Source organism: Sporobolomyces salmoneus (genome assembly GCF_050403485.1).
Source record: "Sporobolomyces salmoneus JCM6883 DNA, S_salmoneus_JCM6883_v1_ctg2, whole genome shotgun sequence".
Taxonomy (NCBI): Eukaryota; Fungi; Basidiomycota; class Microbotryomycetes; order Sporidiobolales; family Sporidiobolaceae; genus Sporobolomyces; species Sporobolomyces salmoneus.
Window position 1 is genome coordinate 500,953 of NW_027481161.1, and position 19,277 is coordinate 520,229.

The window sequence follows — 19,277 nt, forward strand, 5'->3', positions numbered from 1 at the left end:
CATAACGTTTTGAACAGCAATGATTGTATTCCTTTATCTGTTTTTGAAAACTGCTCGAATACAACAAATCCGAACCTCTACTTGTCTTTCTTCGTCTCTCCTGTCGATGGTCGGTGCAATAGACATGTACACTGAAAGATCGATTTCGAGGCAATCCCTACTGTGAATTAGATACGGGGAAGGAGACGAAGAGAGTAAAACTGAAAGGTACAGAGAGGAGAGAGAGCGAGAGAGGGCACAAAAGAGAAAGAGAGACAAAGAAAGAGAAGAGCAAGAGAAGAGAAAGAGAGAGAAAGAGAGACGGAGACAATGAGAAGAGAATGAGAAGAGAACGAGAAGAGAATGAGAGAGAGGGCGAGAGTGACTATACAATTTCCAACGCAAGCGGGTTTCCAATTGACTTTTCTTTGACAATTGCCCAAATCCTTTACTTCGAGCTTCGATTCATTCCCCCATCTCCTCGTCCTCGTCAGCGCTCCCTTCCTCCATCGCATCCAAAGAGTCATCGCGATTCGGGTGATTGGTTGGTGCCGGGAAGTTGTCGTAGATGTTCGTTGTTCCGAACATCCTAGCCAAGGAAGCAATTGGAGACGAACGAGTGGAGACGAAGGGGTCTGATAACCTTTCTTCAGGAGACGGAGGTGGAGTGGGTCGCAGGAGTTCAGGCTTCGTGATTGGTGCGACGGTAGCGTCGCCGTGCGGCCAGTAGGAACGTCGGAAGGAAAGAGGGGCACGGGGAAGTTCGGGTGAAGGAGGAGGACTGCGAAGCACGAACGGATCAGTCGATGAGAGGTTAAAGAAGCGGAAGGAACTCACGTCATTAGTGAGTCCAACAACCCTTGAGCCATCACGTCCTTAGCGACATCTTCTTCAATTGCTCCGCGAAGACGAGCCTCCAACATCTCGATCTCGTTCTCTCGTGCCGACAAACGCTCTTTCAAAATCGTATTCTCCTCCCCGAGTTCGCGAGCGACTCGTTTCGCTTCCTCCGCTTCCTCATTAAGAGCCTCTTGAACCATTCCTACTACCTCCGCGTCTTCTACTTGCTTCTTCTTCTTTTCCTCTAACTTGATAATTCCATCTTCCAAAGCGTTCGTCATCGATTCAAGTCTTTCATAAACGTCGTCGAATCCTTTCCCGGCGTCGAGCTCGGATTGGTGAGGGGGAAGACTCGTCGAAGCTTGTTGTTGACGTTGACGACGATCGAGAAGAAGCCCGTCAAGCGCCAATTGTTTCTCATAATCGTTCATCCTCGCGACTTCATCGACCGTATAACCAGTTCCTAAATCGACAACTTCTCCATCAACGTCGACGAGCATGTTGACCATCGGTTCCGGGTCGTTCGATACTGCCCTCTGTTTTCCCTTTCTCTTCTCCGACATGATCAATACGTCCTCTCCTGTATCCCTCGTTCCACTCCCTGACGCTCCTCCCGCGACTGCTCCTCCTCCTACGGATCCTCCTACAGCTCCTCCTCCTCCTCCTGCGGATCCTCCTACAACTCCTCCTCCTACGGCTACAGCTCCTCCTCCTCCTCCTCCGGATCCTCCGACGGCGTGGTCGTCACTCGGAACTCCCGAGAGAAGAGCTGCCTTGATCGCGAGGGCTCGCTTGAGTAGTTCCGCCGCACTTTCGACGGGGGGTTCTGGAGAGGGAGAAGAGGCGGTAAGGTCGAGTTGGTTGGAGGAAAGGGTTCGAGAGTCTGAGTTTGATGCTCGTGAACGATTCGAACGAGCTCGAGAAGCCGACGTCGACGTAACATGAGAACCGGAGGGAGAATTGATGATTTCTAATTCGGAATCTGAGCTAGAATTTTCGTGGTCGGAGTTCTCGGATTCGGAGTCGCCAACGTTCCAGTCAAGGGGAGGTCGAAGTAGGGTAATATTGAGGTCTTTCCGTTTGTTATATTCCTTGGTGAAAGAATCCAAGGAGGCTTTGAAGTTGAACATGGTCGAAAGGGTAGGCAACGATTTGAGAGGGTTCGCCTTCGAGACAGGACGTGTGGGGTAGGTGGCAGTAGATTGAGAGTAAGTAGAGGGGTACGTAACCTCCCCAGGCACCTGCGATGCAGAAATCAGCTCACCCAGTCGAGAGAGGCGCGAGTCTAATTGAACGAAAAACTACTTACAACCCATACATGTTCGGGATGAGGGATGTCAATCCACCTCTGTGCCTCCCAGCACTGCATCAAGTGACCATAAGTCACAAGGTAGCAAGGTAACCCGACCTGTCGACGGAGTTCCAGAATTTGCCAGATGTTCGGGCCGAGTTGGAGAGGATGACAGCAGATGACATATTGAATCTTGACTTGATCGTTCCTACCGGGGTTTTGATGGATCTTACTGCAAGGGAGTGAACAATCACATCAGTGAGATAGCTCGAAAGAGAGAGAACCTCAGGAAACAACTCACAGGTTGATTCCCGTGAAACGACCTTGGATTTTCGGTCCGAGATCGGCTATGCTGACACGACCAGTGCCTGAATTGCCACCACTACACAAGTAAACGTGGACCGTAGGCAGCGATGGGTTGCCGAATTGCTTCTGTTCAAACATTGATTCAAATGTCAGAGGGCGAGCGTTCATAGCTTGATAGAGAGGTCCCACTCACGTTCTTCTGGCCGATCATCCCTGCAGGCTCGCACACCGGGGGTTCGAGGGATTGGAGGTGGCAGAGAGCACAGAATAGAATTTTCGCTCGAGGGGGAGCGCTTTCCGCGCTTTCCGCGCTTCACTTGTGGTTCTGGTCCCGTCGATATCGCGGTTGCTTGCAATGATAAGCTTCGTGCTGTAACGCCGACTTCAGTCAATTGGAGGAGTCCATGGAGAGAAAAAATTAGAGTATTAGAGTTTGCCTCTCTCTCGTTCACTCTGTCGATCTACCCCTCCTCGATGCTGTCATCGTATAGTGAAACCGCCAACCCACAACCCCACACCGTTCTCGACGTCTCCCCCGACATTCTCCAACGTTTGGAAACGTGTGACCTCGACGATCTCCTTCAAAAGGCTCTCGACAACAACTGGAAGGTGCAGGATCTCAAGGATTACCTCAGGAAGAACAACTATATCCGCTCAGATCAAGAAGAAATCGCGATTCTACCTCGTTCGCATACCTTTGAACCCGTCCTCGCCGATCTCAAATCAAACCCTGGACTTGAACACGCCGTCGAAGAGATCAACCACGACTGTGTCCCCGGAGACAAGCATGGAAGTGGTCGAATTGGACCGACGGTCCGTACAATCGCATAGTACGAGGAGAATGCGCGGCAATTGCAAGTAGAACTCGATCAGTTCTTCGGTCGTAGCAGGAAGCACATTCGAGTCTATTCGGTGAGTGCCCTTTTACGCAGTAGTACGTGGAGAAGTGACTGATCAAGCTGGAGTTTCAGGACAACAACATGGTTTGCGCGAGAGGAGGAAATTGGGGAATCAACCCATGCGACTTGAAATCGTTCTGCCCTTCCGCCAACGTTCTCAAGACTAGAATACTTCGTAAGGTCGCCAAGAGTAAGTGTTGAATAGTGTCCTTTCCCGGAGCTTCGAAGACTCATTAACGATTTCCTTTCTTAGTCGAGAATCTTGTTCTTTCAAACTCTGGGATCAAACTCAAGTGTTTCGTCACTGCCGGGAAAATGGCGGCCGCGGTACATCGCTACGATCTCTCAGTCTCTTCAGCCCACGATGGTCAGCTCGAAATCGGCTACGACTTCGAAGGTCCCGCTTCCAAATCAAACTCTTCCATCTACCACGCGACGATTCACCGACGACTCCACTCCTCGAAAGTACATGCAGCAAATAAACCTACCGTCGAACTCGCCCATTCGGCGATGTCAGCTTGGTGGGCCTTGATGTTACTCCACAACTCTTCAGTCATTCGCGACATTCCCCTCCAAGAAACGATCACGAAAGATCGCTTTCAGCGATACACAGAGGAAATGTTTGCCTCAGAAGAAGGTGGTGCGCCTGCGATGAGCTGGCAGGAATTCGACCAGAAATTGAACATCTCTCAATTCTTCGACAAAAGCGGGCAACTCAAGGATCACGATTCACTTCTCGACATCACGAGTATTCTCCGAACCAAGTCACTCGCGTCGTCTGGTACATGTATGGGAGGTAACTCGTACGAGAACATGCATTCGAGAAGTGAGTCATTCCCTTTGCGAGCTTTATCTCCTCGTCGTGCTGACATGCTTGTATGGAAGGGAGGAGGGAGAAAGCCACAGATCCGAATCATTATACGCATTATGAGATCCCGAACACGGTTCCTGCTCAAGTCGTTCACGTTCGCGCCGATGGAACACCGTGTCAATTCTGTAAGCTTGGAAACATTGACAAGATAGTCATTAAAGCTGACCTTCGCTCGCGAATCCAGACCTCACTCGACGCTACCCCGCTCAGCATGGACCCGCCTACGAACTTAGGTTCAACTGCCCGACTTGCAACGCTCAAATCCTCAAAAAAGACTGCTACGCTTCTGGAGGAGTTTACGTTCAAGTAAACAGTGCTGTGAGTGTTCTACTCATCGTTCTCGAGGAGTAAGGCAACTGACTCGCCACCATCACTGACCATAGCTCCAAAGGTACCGCGATCGTCTTCGAAAGCTCGGAGTCGAAACGAAGGAATCCCGTCAGTGTCTTTCGCTCGATCTCTCTGAATACACGATTTACCTCGAAGTAGACTCACAGACAACATACGCAACTGGAACGCGTACCATGTCCCAGCGGATGAACGTTCGTCGGTCGGACGATTCTTCCACAATTGCCGCCAACCTTCAACGAAAATTTCAAACGAACTCGGTGAAACTTTACTTCTCTGAGAGTGGCTGTCGGTATCGATCCCTACTGACTCCCTTCTTGCTCTCGAGCAGCGTACTCCTTCCGACTCGATAACCCCTCGTTGATCGTTCTCGCACCTTCATGTCCCGCCTGCAAGAAGAGTGTTCAAGCGATCGAAGATGTCGCTTTCAAAGATCTCAAAGGTATCGGTCACTCAATCACCCGGAAATCCAGTGGGTACAAGATCCCATCGGGGTTTTTCGTCCTTTCGCGAGCCAGGGTGAGATGGAGCTTCCCTTTCTTCATTTTTCCCTCGCAGCGCTCATCCTGTTATCGTATTGTTAGTCACTTCAAGATTTAAACCTCAAACACAAACGTGAGCATCGCAATCTGTTTGCTGGGACGTCTCGCCCATTGACGCGTTATTTTCGCAGGCAACGAACTTGAACACGGAGTGAAGATGCTATCGGATCTCCCTACTTCGGCAGTCGAATGGTCGAACATCCACAAGAAGGGGTTCTACCGTATTGATCGAGCGAAGGAAGACGACGAAGATGAAGAGGATGAAGAGGAGGAGGAGGATCCGACGCAAAAAGTTACGCTGGAGGAACTCGACGATGACGATGACGATGACGACGACGACGAGATGGAGTGGGATCCGATCGTCGCTGATTCAACTCGTGCCGAAGCACCTCAAGGAGCGACACTCGTCGAAAACGAGATCGAGACGAACACGGGTGGAAGAGAGGAAACCGGAGCAATCGTTTCTGCGACGAGGAGAGAAATGATTGATCATTTACAGAGTCGAGTCAAGGGTCTGTTGGATAGGTTGACGGCGCTTTAGAACTCGTCGCGGAGAACTCGTAAATTGAAATTCTGACTACTCGCTTTTGTTCTCGAGAATCTCTCAGTGCTGAAGCGAGCCTATCCGGGACTGGACGAGCTCGTGCGCTGCCCGCTAGCGCAATCGCCACGCTAATCCTGGACACTTGAACCTGTCTCGGTTGCGAGCGCAAACCATTTGACGAACTTTGCGAGCCTGAGATTTCTGAGCTTGTTCACTCATCTTTTCGACCCTCACTTCATCGTTCACCTAAGGGACCAACGAATCCCTCTCTTCGACCTAGAGCACCTCTACGGTGTGGCAAGCCAAGCTGATCAACCAGAATCGACTGGAAGAACGATTGCCAGGATTGATCAATCCTGGAAGGTCAGTAGCTTCTTGATCTCTCGCTGCTCCACGAGTCGCTGACTTGATGTTCACATTTCTATTAGTGTCTGGCACCACTGAAGATACTACCTAAATACCCTACTTCCACCAAAGCGCGTTACGATAAGTTCAAAATTCGACATCTCGCTCGCTCATTTCGAGCCAATTACCGAGTCTACGGAAGATCCGTCAGCAACGACATGCAATCAGTAATCCTCTGATCCATCCGCACAAGGTACGTCGAACCCTCTGCGCAGCCAGCAGACGATGGAACGCTGACTTTTGTAACTTCTCGGTCAGGACAACCAGGTCGCGAGATGTAATGCGAGCTGTTCTCGAGGACAAGGTTGTCGAACTTGTGACGAAGGTCTAGCGCAGTTATTGCTTAGAAGCTGAAGTGAGTCGTTTTCTTCCGCCTCTCGATAAAATTGTGCTGATTCGCCGGTGAATTTTGATTAGTTAGAGGGCTGCTCCCTCTGAGATCCCACCTTGACACGTCTCAGCTTAGCGCCTCCTTTCGAATCGACTATCTGAAGAACGAGCCGTGGGGGAAACAATTTCGAGAGGGGACGAAGGAGGAGAATTCGCGTTTGGTTGAACGGCCGAACTCGGAAGGCAGATCCATTTCAGACAGTAGCGGGATGAATACTCTGAACATGATAGAACGATTTATTAAGAGGTAAGCACGATGATTTCTCGAGTCGAGTCTTAACGAAAAACTAATCTTTCAAGCCATCGCAGAATTGGAACTCTCTCGCAATCTAGAGTGGGCTACGCTTCGACGTTCTCTTTCGTTCCCTTTCCAGTACGACGATGACGAGCTTGCTCATTCTACCGGAAGAGTCTGTACGAATGAAGAAGATATAGAAGGATAATCTTCGGAGGAAACGAGTCATGAAGTCAAGGCTGATAGAGCAGTGGAGTTGGCAGGAGCGTCACTACCACGGAGTTGGAGATTAACGAAACAAGTAAGTATCGCTGTCGCGTTCGTTCAACGTTGTTTTCTTCTTTGACTAGATTCGCCTTGATTGCAGATGAGACGATCAGCGACATATGAAGGATCGTGCAGTAGCACTACTGAATGAAAACGATGGCTCTGCAATGATACTGTCTATCTCGAGTCACCTCCGCCTTCTGTCATGCGGAACTCTTCAGCTAACAAACGTCGAATCGACTAAGCTCTCGCCGGCTCTTCCCAGCCTTCCACGTTGCACCTCATCTCTTTCAACAGCACATATGCTACAGGATGAACTCCAGCTTCTTCCGCTTCCCTGTGTCATCTGTCCTTCTTCTCTTGATCCTCGAGAAGTTTTTTCGCTGCTTCATCAGAGAGTTTTTGCCCTAAAAGTATGACCAAATCCCGTCAGTACTGCTCTTGGTCAGGAGAACGAGATACATACCGTATTCATTCTCTCTCGTGGGATCCACTCTGTAAATCCATCTTTGGTACAATAGAATGAGAAAAACGACATCATCGCGAAACGCTGCCAATCGATGTAGCAGGGGCATAGGAACGACAAAGGAGAAGAAGTCATCGATGATAGTCGTCGTGAATTTGTACACTGTGAGCAATTTGTGTCATTTTCGACTCAACCGACTTGATTCAAGGTAATAAGCAACTCACTCATGGACTTCATCGGGATGTGAGCAACCGATTTCAATTTCTGTTCGTATGTGAATCGGTCAGTACGAGTGAAAACCGCGACGAGGAAGAAAAACTCACGTAATTGATGATCAATTGAGGAACTAGTTGGACGAATCCCATGATGGAGATGAAAGAGTAGAGCGTCTTGACGCTGAAAGACCACCAACTAGCATGCTCGTTGGCGAATAGCGAGTAGATCGTGTAGGCCGCGAGGAGGGGGAGCATCGTCCAGGATACATACTGTTCAATTTCGCGAGCGAGCCTGCGTCAATGCGGCTTCAGAGTGAGAGACAGAGGCGATGTACCTTGTAAGCGAGCTTGTCGTACTCTTTCGTCTTCTCCTCGTCCTCGGACAAGACGTGCTTGTCTTTTATTTCGATTCGGTAAGGTAAGATCGAACCTGCTTGAGCTGGGACGAGTTTGATGTCGACCGCTTTCGTAATCTTCCAGACTTCGATCATGATTCCCATTCCGCTCGAGAGCAGAATCATCCAAGAGGTCTCTTCGCTCGAATCGAGAAGGAACAAGACTGATCGAACGAGAATAGTCGCCATCGTCAGCGAGAGATCTTCACGAGGGAAGCGAGCGATCGAGTCATTGACTCACAGACGACGATTTGAGTGAAGACGTTGACGAGAATCGTGCGAACCGAGACTCCGACCATTTCTTTCTTGCCTCGCCAATGTTTGACATCCGACGAGAAAGCGAGGAATTCAAAGCTGTACCAACAGCTTGAATCAGTCTCCAACGCTGGACCGGATACGAGACGGAGAACGTACAGCATATGAAGAATCGAAACCACCGCCGTTGTGATCAAAAGCCAAGGACTGGTCTCCAGCAGCATACTCTTGAACGCATCCAACTCCCCGCCACTTCCACCTCCGAGACCGGCCGGAGAGGGTGAAGAAGATTGTTTCTCGAACGAATCCTGCATCGAAGCGAAGATCTGGAACTTGAAGTGAGAGGTGGGTTTGAGCGTCACTCGAAGCGGAAGGGTCGGCGTGGTGGAGTTGATCGGGTTCATTTGCTGTTCGGGTTTGGACATCAGCAAGAGACGACCAAGCCGTCAGGGTATAGAGAAGTGGAACTTACACCTTTGAGTAGCCAGAAATCATTGACGAAGACTGGCGGCAAGTAATACTCTTTTCCATCGCTACTCTTCTGTTGCGCGAGCTGGATGTGACTCTTGACCGGGGGAGGAAGCGAGTGATAAGGTAGTACTCCGGAATCGCAAACGATTTCGACCGAAACGTTCGGGTGATAGAAAGAGACGATCGGTTGAGGAAGTTTCGAATCCTCCTCTTCCTCCGCCGCGGTGACGGCGGACTCTTCCGAGGTCGAAGAGCTGGGACCGGAGAGAAGTTTCTTCATCGTTCGAACCTTGCGTTGAGGCTGGTAGCGAGTGAGGAGTTTGCGAGAATGAACCCATTCTGCCGGTCGGTATTCGCCTTCCGAACCATCAAAGTTGAATCCACCGTGTGGGATCTGTGAACGATGCTCCTCGGGGGAGTTTAGCGGAGACCACGTCAAGAAGATGTCGAGATAGAGGGAAGAGTTTTGTTGAACAGCCTGCAAGGGACGAAAGAGTGAGCTTGCGTTCCTTTAGAGCGAACGGTAGTAGTCACGTACAGTCGGAACGTCCCAGTCGATTTCCCATACGCGCTCGACTCCATCGTTGTTCCACTTGATCCCTTCGAACTTTTTCCCTGGTAAACCCGTTTCTGCGGCCGATTTCAGGACTCGAGCCGGATTCGATCTTGCTTCCTCGTCGGATAGGGTCGATAACTGCAGTGCTACGTCGAACAAGGTTCCAGGTTGATAGAGAGGAGTGACAGGAGGGAGTGGTTTCGCATTTCGATTGTTTGCGGGCGGAGGGACTGGTAGAGAGGCCGGATCTTGGTGATTCAGGTTCGAGGGAGTCACGGCAGGTTCGTTAACCGCTTTCTTGCCGAATAGGGCTTGAGTAATGGCCCAAATGGCTGCAGCTTGAAGCCCGGCTTTGACGAGAGGAGAACTCAGTAATCCTCCTCCACCTTCGGGCTGTGCTGCGCCAGCAACATTCGCACGAGGTTGCGCCATATTGTTGATGAGGTTTGGGGGAAGCGAATCAATTTCCGAATCTTTGCTCCTTTCTCTCTCAACAATCAACATATGTCGATCTACGCTCAGAAGAACTCCGGAATCAACCTTCAAGGCAAGACCGCGGCAGTAGCTGGAGGAACGACCGGAATCGGAGCTGCCATCGCACAACGATTCGCAACAGCGGGCTCATCTGTTTTCGTCATCGGTCGCAACCAGGACAGAGGGAACAAGGTCATTGAGGAGCTCAAGCGATTGGGGGATTCAAAAGCGAAATACGAATTCATTCAAGCTGATCTGAGGTAAGGGAGCTCAGCGATTTCTTCTTCGCTCGATGTGGGGTAGAAGCTGGCGGACTGACTTGCTGTGCACTCCATACTCTCTCATAGTTCGACGGACGAAGTGAAACGTGTAGCTGAAGAATTGAAGAAGAAATCAGGAGGAGAGATTCACTACCTCGTAACGACTCAAGGTGAGCTCGCTCTCTCTCCTTTCACCTTGCCTCACGTCAGTCTTCACCACTGACATACTCACGTTCTTCCTCGCGCTATCTCGATAGGTGGTCCTCCAAACGGTGACACTTCGCTCACTCCCGAATCCCACAATTCTCATTTCACGATCCAAACTCTATCTCGTTTCGGACTCGCCTGCTCTCTCGCTTCTTCCAATACCCTCAAAGATTCGTGGATCTCGATTCTCTCGCCCGGTGGCTCGTCTTCGAGTCCTCCAGATTTGCAGGATATCGAATTGAAGGATAAATTGACGGGAATGTGGGCTTTGAGGAGGATCGTAGCGCAAGGAACGCAAGATGGAGCACTGGGTGACGCGATGGCTGCTGTGAGTCATTCTCACTTTGCTCGTACTGTTGTGGCGCTATACAAGCAACGAAACTGACCTCGCTATAAAACGACCTCAGCAATTCCCTCGAGAATTCCCTCACTTGAAAGCTTTCCACCTCTTCCCCGGTTTCGTCCACACTTCCGCCGGAGCCAGCGCTGGATTCCCGACTCCGATCCTCTGGGCTCAAAACCTCTTCGGACCGATCCTCGCGAAATACGCTCCTTATTGCAACACTCCTCATTCCTACTCCGAGATCCCGTTCTACGTCGCGGTCAACCCAGAAGGAAGGAAAGATGATAGTTTGAGGTTCAGTGGGATCAGAGTAAAGGGAGTTGGAATTCCGAAATGGGCAGAACAAGAGGGAGGAATCGCGAAACAAACTTGGGAAACTCTCAAAGACATCTTCGAAAAGGGAAAAGCTTCTCCACAATAGGATATGATTGTAAAGTTCGGTGAACGCTGTGAATAGGTTAGAATCTGTTGTGAGTTTCTTCTGCATCAATCGGAAAATTCTCCTTTTCCCCACGATCTCCTTCGCGAGGAAGCTGAATCCCGTCGCCATGAATGACAGATATCATACGCAATATAATGTTCCCGTTTGAATGAGCTGAAGAGACGCCGAGAGGAGAGCAAAGTCAAAAAACCCGTTATCGAGAGAAGGAGCGTTTGTGCACGGATCACAGGAAAGCTTCTCGTCTCACTACCGTTGCCGTTCTCATTTGACTAGGCCAACTGCCCACGCTTGTCGACGGGTTCGACTTGGACCACATAAAAGTACAGTGCAGTGACTTAGTGAGCACGAAATTCCACTGCGCTTTTTTCGGGCCCACGCGCGGTTAACCGTTTTTCTCCACGCTTCTTCCACTTTCGCCCACTGCTCCTTCGTCTCTACTCTCAACTCTACCATTTCGACACGAAAGAACGAAACGTGCACAGATGATCGATATCGAAGATGAATGCACGCACCTCCAAACTTCCACGAGCCGTCGATCGAAAATCCTGCACTCGCGTCGATTCACTTGGAAGAGCCTCTCTCTCCGCTCCTCAACTAACGACATACGACTCCAGAGGACTCACGACTCACGACTCACGACAACTGCAACGACCCTTCACGACCCTTTACGATCCCCATCTTTCTTCTTCCCCGTCGATCTGCCGGGATCCCGTAGCATACGCTCAACTCGATCACTCACGCAGAGGCAGCTGAACTACACAGACGTAGCTTCACTGCAAGTGAGCCCGCCAACCAGAACCAGACGGATCAGAGTAGTCGGGGCGAATGAGCTTCGCCGTCTCAGACGAGGTTCACTATTCCAAGTCGGGTTGTCCTCTCGCCGAAACTTTACCGAGGGATCCTGTTCCGTTCTTCTCGAATGGTGACCTCAACTTCAAGGCTCACGATGTTGGTTGGTTGGTAGCGGGAATGTTTTCGGTCATTGCGACTTGGTGCTCAGTTTGGTGAGTTTCTCTTCCCGCCTTCTCTACTTCTGCGGTAGAAGACTGACAGACAGCTTGTTCCACTACGCACAGGCTGATCCTCAAGCATCTGGTCAGTCTTCCAGCGACCGAGTGACAGTCAGAAACGAATCGCTTACTTTCTTTGCGAGATGCAGAGTTTCTTCTACCATCCGTCCGAACAGCGGATGATTGTTCGAATCCTCTTCATGCCCATCATCTGTAAGCTCTGAATGCTCCCCTCTGCCCCCCAAATCCACAGGAGCTCTCGAGGCTGATCGTTCGCGGCCTTTCCGATCGATAGACGCTTGGTGTTCGTTCTTCAGTTACTACTTCGTTCATCAAGCTCTCTACTGGCAACTCGCTCGAGACTGTTACGAAGCGATCGTTATCGGCTCATTCTTCTACCTCCTCGTCTCTTACCTTTCGAATCCACGACCGACTGCCGAAACCCCCTTTCCTCAACCTTACAAGACTCAAGCCGAACGTGCAGCTCAATTACGATCTACAGTCAAGGACGTTCACGTCAAGAAGTGGATTTGGCCGCTCGGATGGTTGAAGTTCCGATGCGCGAAGGGAGGATCGGGAGAAGGAGAATCGTTCCTCTGGCTCATGCGAGTGCTCGTCGGTCAATACGTCATCGTACGACCCTTAACGACTCTCGCATCAGTCATCGGCGAGTATACGGGATACTACTGCTTAGCGAGCTGGTCGCCGAAATTCGTTCACGTTTGGTCATCCGCTGCGATTACGATCTCTGTCACGATCGCGATGTATGTCGTCCTTCAGCTTTACGTGACCCTCAAGAAAGATCTCGATCCATACTCTCCGGTAATGAAGGTGAGCTATCTCCGTCGTCGCCCTTGTCGTTCCGTCTCACCTTCTCCTCCTGTCTTTCAGTTTCTCGCCGTCAAACTCGTCGTCTTCTTCACTTTCTGGCAAGAAAGTTCCCTGAGCCTCCTCGTTACGATCGGAGTCATCAAGAATCGAACGTATTGGTCAGCAGAGGATATCGTCGTTGGAATCTCCGGGCTACTGAGTTGTTTCGAAATGATGATTTTCGGTCAGTGCTCATTCCCTTCCTCACACTTCGACGTCAACTCGATACTGACGCTGATATACATCCTTGCTAGCTTTCATGCACGTCAAAGCGTTCCCGTATCTCCCTTATCGAGCGCTCGCCTCGCCAATTCCCCTCGATTCGAAAGTCGAAGTCGACGACCTCGAAAAGTCGATACCTCCCCAGTGTCTCTCGTTCGAAGAATGGTCAGAATGGGATCGAAAAGTGAAACAGCGAGAAAAGGATCAGGCTCGACTCGCGAAAATGAAACCCCCGAAACGAGTTGGCGATCTACCGATTCTCAAACCTGATGGATCCCCGATTCTACAACAGACGAAGAAGTGGCCTGCGTTCGTCAAATGCTTACGGGTGACGGATCTGATTCGGGAATTAAGTGAGGAAACCAAGTGGGTCGCGAGAGGAGGGAGAGTCGAGATGACGCAGGAGTTACTCGAGGAGAATCGGAGAGATGATCACGAGGCTGTCGTTGGACTGGTACGACCGAAGAAGGGGCAGAAGGGGGCGGTAGAACGAGCAGAGAGAGGAGGCGGTGGGAGACTTAGCTTGGATGAAGAGTTACGGAGATTGAGGGAGAGTCGTCCGGTATCTTTCAAGGGGACAACGATCGACAAGAATGGGAACCGAGTGCTGAAGAGAGGGGAGAAGCACGCTTGGAGTAACGAGGCAGATCGGGAGAGGGAGAGGGAACGGGCTCGGGAAACTTTCGACGACGACCGAGATGACGAAGAAAGATCGCTTTCGCAAGCCGGGTGGTGGAACTCGATGATGGATAGTCTCGGGAGAAGAAGAGGGTCTCAACTCCGAACCTTCGAACAGATTCCTCGTGACGACTTCGATTCGCACTCTTCGCAACCGACTCGGAACTCGTTGCGACGTATCCCACGCCCCGCTCCTTCCTCGTATGCTCCCGAGAATGTCCCATTCATGAACGAAGACTCTTCCATCCCGATTCCACCAGCACATCGATACGACTCGAATCCAGCGTTTCCGTCTAAACATTCTCAGCAAGCTCTTCCTCCTCGACTCTTTTCTGCTCTTCCGTCGTCGTCACCGAGCCCTCAGCCTGCCGAGTCACCCGAACATCCTCGAGACAGGTCTCGTGAAACGGAAACCTCGCAAGACTCGTTCGCTCATCTTCCGCAAACAACCCTTCGCCCTCCTTCCTTCGTTCCTCCCGCTCAACTCGTCTCTTCTTCTCCTCCTCCGTTCGCTCATCTTCGGACATCGCCTTCTCCAAACCCTCGCGAATCTATTGGAGCCGTCAAAGAAGCTCCCGAAGTTCAGGCTTCACAAGCTCAGCTTTCTCCTCTTCCCTCTCTCGCTCCGCCTCCCGCAGCCTTCTTCTCCGCCGGAACCGCATCTTCCATTTCTCGCGGTCTACCTCTCGGCGCATCTCCTCCTCACACTCATCCTTAGACCACAGCTTTAATCCCTCATCCTAATCATTCTAGACACTTACAGTAATCTCCGGAAATTCTCCTCATCTTAATCTCGTAATCTCATCAACTCATTCTCTCTTCCGGATCGATGCGGACGAGAGAGAACACGGATGGAGGTATATCAAGATGGGTTGCAAGAACGAACTAGGCTAGATATTCACAGGAACAGGAGGGGGAGCAAAAATCGAACGATTTTAATTTTAATCGATAAAAAGTAGTATGTCTTTCCAACTCGAGAACGATAGGGACGTAAAGCATAGTCTAGTAATGGGGTTGCGAGGTAGGGTGGGAGGTCAAAGAGCGCGCTATACATACAAGGGGAAGCGGAAGAAGAGGAAGGCACTGGAGGGGAGAAAGAACTGAGATACTGCTAAGGTACTGACGAAGGAAAAGCAAGCAAGGTATTAGGCGGTGGAGAAAGATAGGATAGGCGAAGGAGCGGAGTAACGAGATTAGGAGGTTAGAAAACTGATCCGGCGGTTTGACCTGAACCGATTTTTTGCAGGATGAGACCGGCTTCTTGAACTGAGGACGAGGGAGTGGACGGTCAGTGACGAGTCGGATAGACTTTGCGAGAAGACAACTTACCGAGTTCCCAGCGCGTGTCTGAGATGTAGTCTCGAACGGTTTCGCACAGATCGAGACAGTTTTGTTTGTTCGGAACGGCGAGAAGTCCATCGGGAGTATTCGTACACATCTAACGAAGTGGAGAGAGTCAGTCTTCTGTCGTGCGTTGAGCGCAGGAAAGGAAACTCACTTGGTCGAGGTAACGCATCGCAGCTTCTTGATGATTGTGAACTTTCATCGCCGGAGGACCGCTCGTAGATCGACCGAAAGCGAAGACGGCGAGACAAGCAATGTAGACAGCCCAACGATGGTGAAGACAGCCGCTAACAGATCGAAAGAGAGGATCACACGTGAGAAAGGTTGAGCGAAAGAGAAAACAAGCTGAACCACTCACGCGAGGTCTCCGGTAGATTGTTGCCAATGCATCAAGCACGATCGGAGGAAGTGAGAAGCGTGCCAGGTCGATGCTCGACCTTCCTTTGAACTCGACCACATGCGAATTCGAGTTTCGGCAGCGTGGTAAATCGGAGGAGTAACGACTAAACCGAGAGCGACTTGAGCTCCAGCGTAGATTTGCAATCTGAAGCAATCAGGAGACGAAGTGAGTCCTGGGCTGAGACGAGACTCCGAGAGAGAGACGCTTACTCGTGAATATCAATGCTGAACGTGATTTGTGCCGTCGCGTAGAGAGAGATCGAAGCGCGCAAGAGTTGACGAGTTGCAGGTGAGGCATCGACGAGAGCTCCATCGAGTCGTTGTTTCCAGGTGTTGTAAGCCGAAGAGCTGACGAGCGAAAGACAATCAGGAATCTCGTCCGCTCAAAAGGGGAGAAATCGGTACTCACATCATGTCACGCCAGGTCTGCGCCCTCCTTTCTTGATTCGAGAAACCGAGTACGTGATCGCGCCTAGACACGGAAGATCGAAAAGCGTAAGGACACTCCATCAACTCGAAAAGAGGCAATTGAACGAACCAGTGAAGATCTTGTGAAACGCTGAGAAGACCATGAAGCACGGCGATACGAGAGAACGGGTTGAGGCTAGGTGGATCGTGAGTCGCGGTGAGGCAAGCTTTGAGCGCCGAGATGAATTGGATCGGGGGTCTCGCTTCGTCGTTCAGTCGTTTCCATTCGTGCGCGTTCGGTGCGTCCCATAGGTCTTCGTCACATGGCAATTGAAGTTGGACCTGGAAAGCCGAGAGAGTGTGAGAGTGTCGGAAGAATGCAGCGTCTGGGAAAAGGAGGAAGCGTGAGTGGCGAGAAAGTCGAAAGAGCGAAGAGAGAGGAAACTCACGTTCGACGTCGACGGCAAACATGATCTGAGCCAACCTCTTCGCGACTTCTTCTTGAATCCATGCTCGCCACAGGAATTCGACATCTTCTTTCTTGTCGTGAGGGATTTCGACGGCGAGTTGCGAAAAGAGACCGCTTCGTTTTGCAAGAGTGATGCAGGAGGACCAGAAGATGTGGGCCATCTCGTGATCCATTCGAGCTGGAGAGTCACGAACACCGAGTCAAGGTCACCACGCCGCTAAATAGAGTCAAAGAAAAGAGGAGACTCACTGCTGCAAAGTTTTCCGAAAATGACGATGAGGAGAACGGTTTGATGAAGCCAGATCTCCGCTCGAGGTCGGAATTCGGGAGAGCAGAAGACCTTGCCTCGGAACCAAGGATGAAGTTGAACCGATAACTGATAGGCGTCGAGAGGTGCGAAATAGGTACCGAGAAGCATCTAAGCGAGTACGACGAATCCGAGTGAGTAAGGCATTAATAGAGAAAAGTGGATAGAGGGCTCACCATTGAGAGAAGGAGAGGCGTAGGAGCTTGATTCGGTCTGAACGAAGCTCGATGGACTGCAGGAGCCGTCGTTTCGTGCATCTTGACCCAAAACAGATCGAGGTAGAACGTCATGTTACGAGCACTCATGCGAGGATCCGATCGTAAAGAACCCCATTCCGGCTAAACGACAAGAAAGGTGGTCAGCAACGTGAAGAAATTGTCGGAGAAGAGACGAAACTGACTCCGAGGTAGTCGAGAACGCGAGTACGGGTGTCGCTGTCGACGTAGATCGACCAATCTATCGGCTCATGAGAACTCGGCATGTCGAACGGACTTCCGGGACCGCTATGAGAATCGGATGAAGAGAGCTGGAAAAGAAGGAAACGAAATCTCGTGAGTCTCGTGACTCGGACAACGGGGTGACTGGTCGTGAAAGAGCTCACGGTAGCTATCGGAGTTTTCGTACTCGTCGGAGGGCTGACTTCTTGAATCGGTTCCAGCTTGATTCCGTTCGTCGGATGCAGCGGGTTGTGATCGTTCGACCCGAGTCCCAATAATCCTATTCCCTGACTTTGACCTTGCCGTTGTTCGTGAGCTTCCAACTCCCTCGAAACTTGCTCCAACTGACTCCCAATTCCATTGTTCAAAAACGCTCCGAGAAAATCCGTGTTTCCTCCCGCTCCAGGACTCGCCGGCCGACTCATCGCGAAATGAACATCGAGTGGTTGAGAAGCGTCGAACAACCACGACATGTCTTGAGCCGTCATGTGATGGGACGACATCAAGTTGAAAGGTTCCTCGAAATTGTAAGTTTGAGTCGAGTGACCTCCGAACGCGTGAGAAGGATCGAGAGCGAACTGAACGTGGTGAGGTTGATGAGGTTGATGTGGTTGGGGTTGATGCAGAGTCGGTCCGGCTCCATTCGCGAGAGGATGAGGAGGTTGAGAACCGACGCTCAAAGTTCCGTCTACGAGAGCGAGAGCGTTCGTCGTCGTAGTGTTGTTGTGACTTGACGCATCGGCTTGGAACGGTGAAGGCATTACGAGAGAGTTGGCAAAGATATTTGAAGGGGGAACGAGATTCGGGGTTCCTCCAAACGAAGCCGTCGGTGAAGGCCCGCCGTACGAAGAACCGTACGTTCCCGGTGGAGAAGGACCTTGCTGTGCCGCAGTTGCGAAAGCGTTCTCGGCGGGTGAAAGCGAAGTCGACATTGCGTGAGGAGACATGGTCGAAAGAGTCGAACTGGGAGTGTGAGCCGAGAGGTCGGAAGGATGAATCGCGGGAAAAGGTGGAGTGGGCATGTTGCCGTTCGAAGTAGAGGCTGCAGAGTTGTAGAGAGCGTGGTGAAGAGCCGCATTCTGAACTGAAGCTGAAGGAGGAGGGAGAGGAGAAGGGAGATTTGGATTTGCAGAATTCGGGGTAGGAATCGTCGAAATGTCGAGTTTCTTCGTCGGCGGGGTCGGAACTTGTGACTTTGCGTCCTTCGCTGACTTTGCTCGTTTACGTGGTGCTGCCCCATCTCCCCTCGACCGAAGTTCTCCCGATTCTTCTCCCTTTTCCTTTTCCCTCTTGTCATGCCTCTCTGAATGCCTCGACAGCAAGTCCTGTCGAACAAACGTTTTGGTGCATCTGTGCAGAGACACGATTACGTGGTCAGCTCCCCTCGAAACGAACCTGGGGCTCCCCTTCCCCCTTCACTCTCTTGCCTATTCGACTTACCTGTCGCAATTGAAGATTGTTGTCGGATTGTGATTGAGTTTGTGACGGTTCAAATGATCAGGCCTGCTGAATGCTGTATACCGAACAAAGAGAGGGTCAGTTGTTGCACCCTTCGAGAACGAAGAGGCGAGACGAAGTCTCGAGAGAAGATCGAGTTCATCGCCAGTTCGGAAGAATCGGGTACTTACACTTTGTACAACCTTCGTAGTCACAAGCGTAACGTTTCCCTTCCTCTGCCCCGTGGTTCCTCCGGCGACGCTTCTTCTCGGGGAGAGGCGCCGATGAACCTTCGTTGGGAGATTGAGATTCAGTCTTTTGATGAGAACCAGTCGAATCGCTGCCGCCGTGTACTTGGTCGAGTACTGCCATAGAGCTGAATGCTGCATTCGCAGTCATTGCCGCGCGTCGAAGAAGAACCGAGTTCGAGAGGTCGCGCAAAAGTGAGCCGTTTCTGGCCAAACTTTCCTCACGGACTGTCGGTCGGGGTCCCTCTTCTGAGGTTAATTCATTCGGGTTTCCCAACCACTCTCTCGTACAGTAACAGCACATACAGCGCACAGTTCTCGAGGATAAGAGATCAATTGAGTGGGAAAAGTATCAACAAAAGATAGCAAAAAGAAGTTCGAGAAAGAAGAAGGGTCAACCGCGATTATGCGCTGCAATCTTCTCGAGGAGAAGTACGCGGGATTGAA

The 19,277-nt window shown here is 51.0% G+C and overlaps 6 protein-coding genes across 6 annotated transcripts; 3 read left to right on the top strand and 3 right to left on the bottom strand.

Annotated features, from left to right (window-relative positions):
- Positions 1-444: 444 nt before the first annotated feature.
- On the bottom strand, positions 445-2,584 carry JCM6883_003703 (uncharacterized protein; the record flags this gene model as incomplete). Its single annotated transcript, XM_076628674.1, has 4 exons — positions 445-760; positions 817-2,060; positions 2,129-2,342; positions 2,412-2,584. 4 exons carry the CDS (start codon positions 2,582-2,584, stop codon positions 445-447), a joined length of 1,947 nt encoding a protein of 648 aa, XP_076491410.1.
- A 306-nt stretch (positions 2,585-2,890) lies between these two features.
- JCM6883_003704 (uncharacterized protein) lies at positions 2,891-5,617 on the top strand (the record flags this gene model as incomplete). The annotated part of the gene is made up of 9 exons (XM_076628675.1): positions 2,891-3,229; positions 3,388-3,505; positions 3,569-4,141; positions 4,201-4,311; positions 4,371-4,504; positions 4,570-4,624; positions 4,866-5,053; positions 5,119-5,149; positions 5,208-5,617. 9 exons carry the CDS (start codon positions 2,891-2,893, stop codon positions 5,615-5,617), a joined length of 1,959 nt encoding a protein of 652 aa, XP_076491411.1.
- Positions 5,618-7,259: 1,642 nt separating this feature from the next.
- JCM6883_003705 (uncharacterized protein) lies at positions 7,260-9,707 on the bottom strand (the record flags this gene model as incomplete). Its single annotated transcript, XM_076628676.1, has 9 exons — positions 7,260-7,324; positions 7,384-7,545; positions 7,608-7,647; positions 7,707-7,868; positions 7,934-8,157; positions 8,235-8,347; positions 8,408-8,655; positions 8,721-9,197; positions 9,258-9,707. The coding sequence occupies 9 exons, from the start codon at positions 9,705-9,707 to the stop codon at positions 7,260-7,262; spliced, it is 1,941 nt and encodes a 646-aa protein (XP_076491412.1).
- A 72-nt stretch (positions 9,708-9,779) lies between these two features.
- JCM6883_003706 (putative short-chain dehydrogenase/reductase) lies at positions 9,780-10,980 on the top strand (the record flags this gene model as incomplete). The annotated part of the gene is made up of 4 exons (XM_076628677.1): positions 9,780-10,009; positions 10,097-10,179; positions 10,267-10,544; positions 10,624-10,980. 4 exons carry the CDS (start codon positions 9,780-9,782, stop codon positions 10,978-10,980), a joined length of 948 nt encoding a protein of 315 aa, XP_076491413.1.
- Positions 10,981-11,826: 846 nt separating this feature from the next.
- JCM6883_003707 (OSTA/TMEM184 family protein) lies at positions 11,827-14,499 on the top strand (the record flags this gene model as incomplete). The annotated part of the gene is made up of 6 exons (XM_076628678.1): positions 11,827-12,005; positions 12,078-12,096; positions 12,161-12,224; positions 12,307-12,842; positions 12,903-13,065; positions 13,136-14,499. The coding sequence occupies 6 exons, from the start codon at positions 11,827-11,829 to the stop codon at positions 14,497-14,499; spliced, it is 2,325 nt and encodes a 774-aa protein (XP_076491414.1).
- A 483-nt stretch (positions 14,500-14,982) lies between these two features.
- Positions 14,983-18,954, bottom strand: JCM6883_003708 (uncharacterized protein; the record flags this gene model as incomplete). Its single annotated transcript, XM_076628679.1, has 14 exons — positions 14,983-15,047; positions 15,111-15,219; positions 15,280-15,412; positions 15,484-15,669; positions 15,735-15,872; positions 15,934-15,996; positions 16,063-16,318; positions 16,382-16,579; positions 16,651-16,819; positions 16,885-17,046; positions 17,109-17,234; positions 17,310-18,495; positions 18,586-18,658; positions 18,774-18,954. The coding sequence occupies 14 exons, from the start codon at positions 18,952-18,954 to the stop codon at positions 14,983-14,985; spliced, it is 3,045 nt and encodes a 1,014-aa protein (XP_076491415.1).
- Positions 18,955-19,277: the final 323 nt, after the last annotated feature.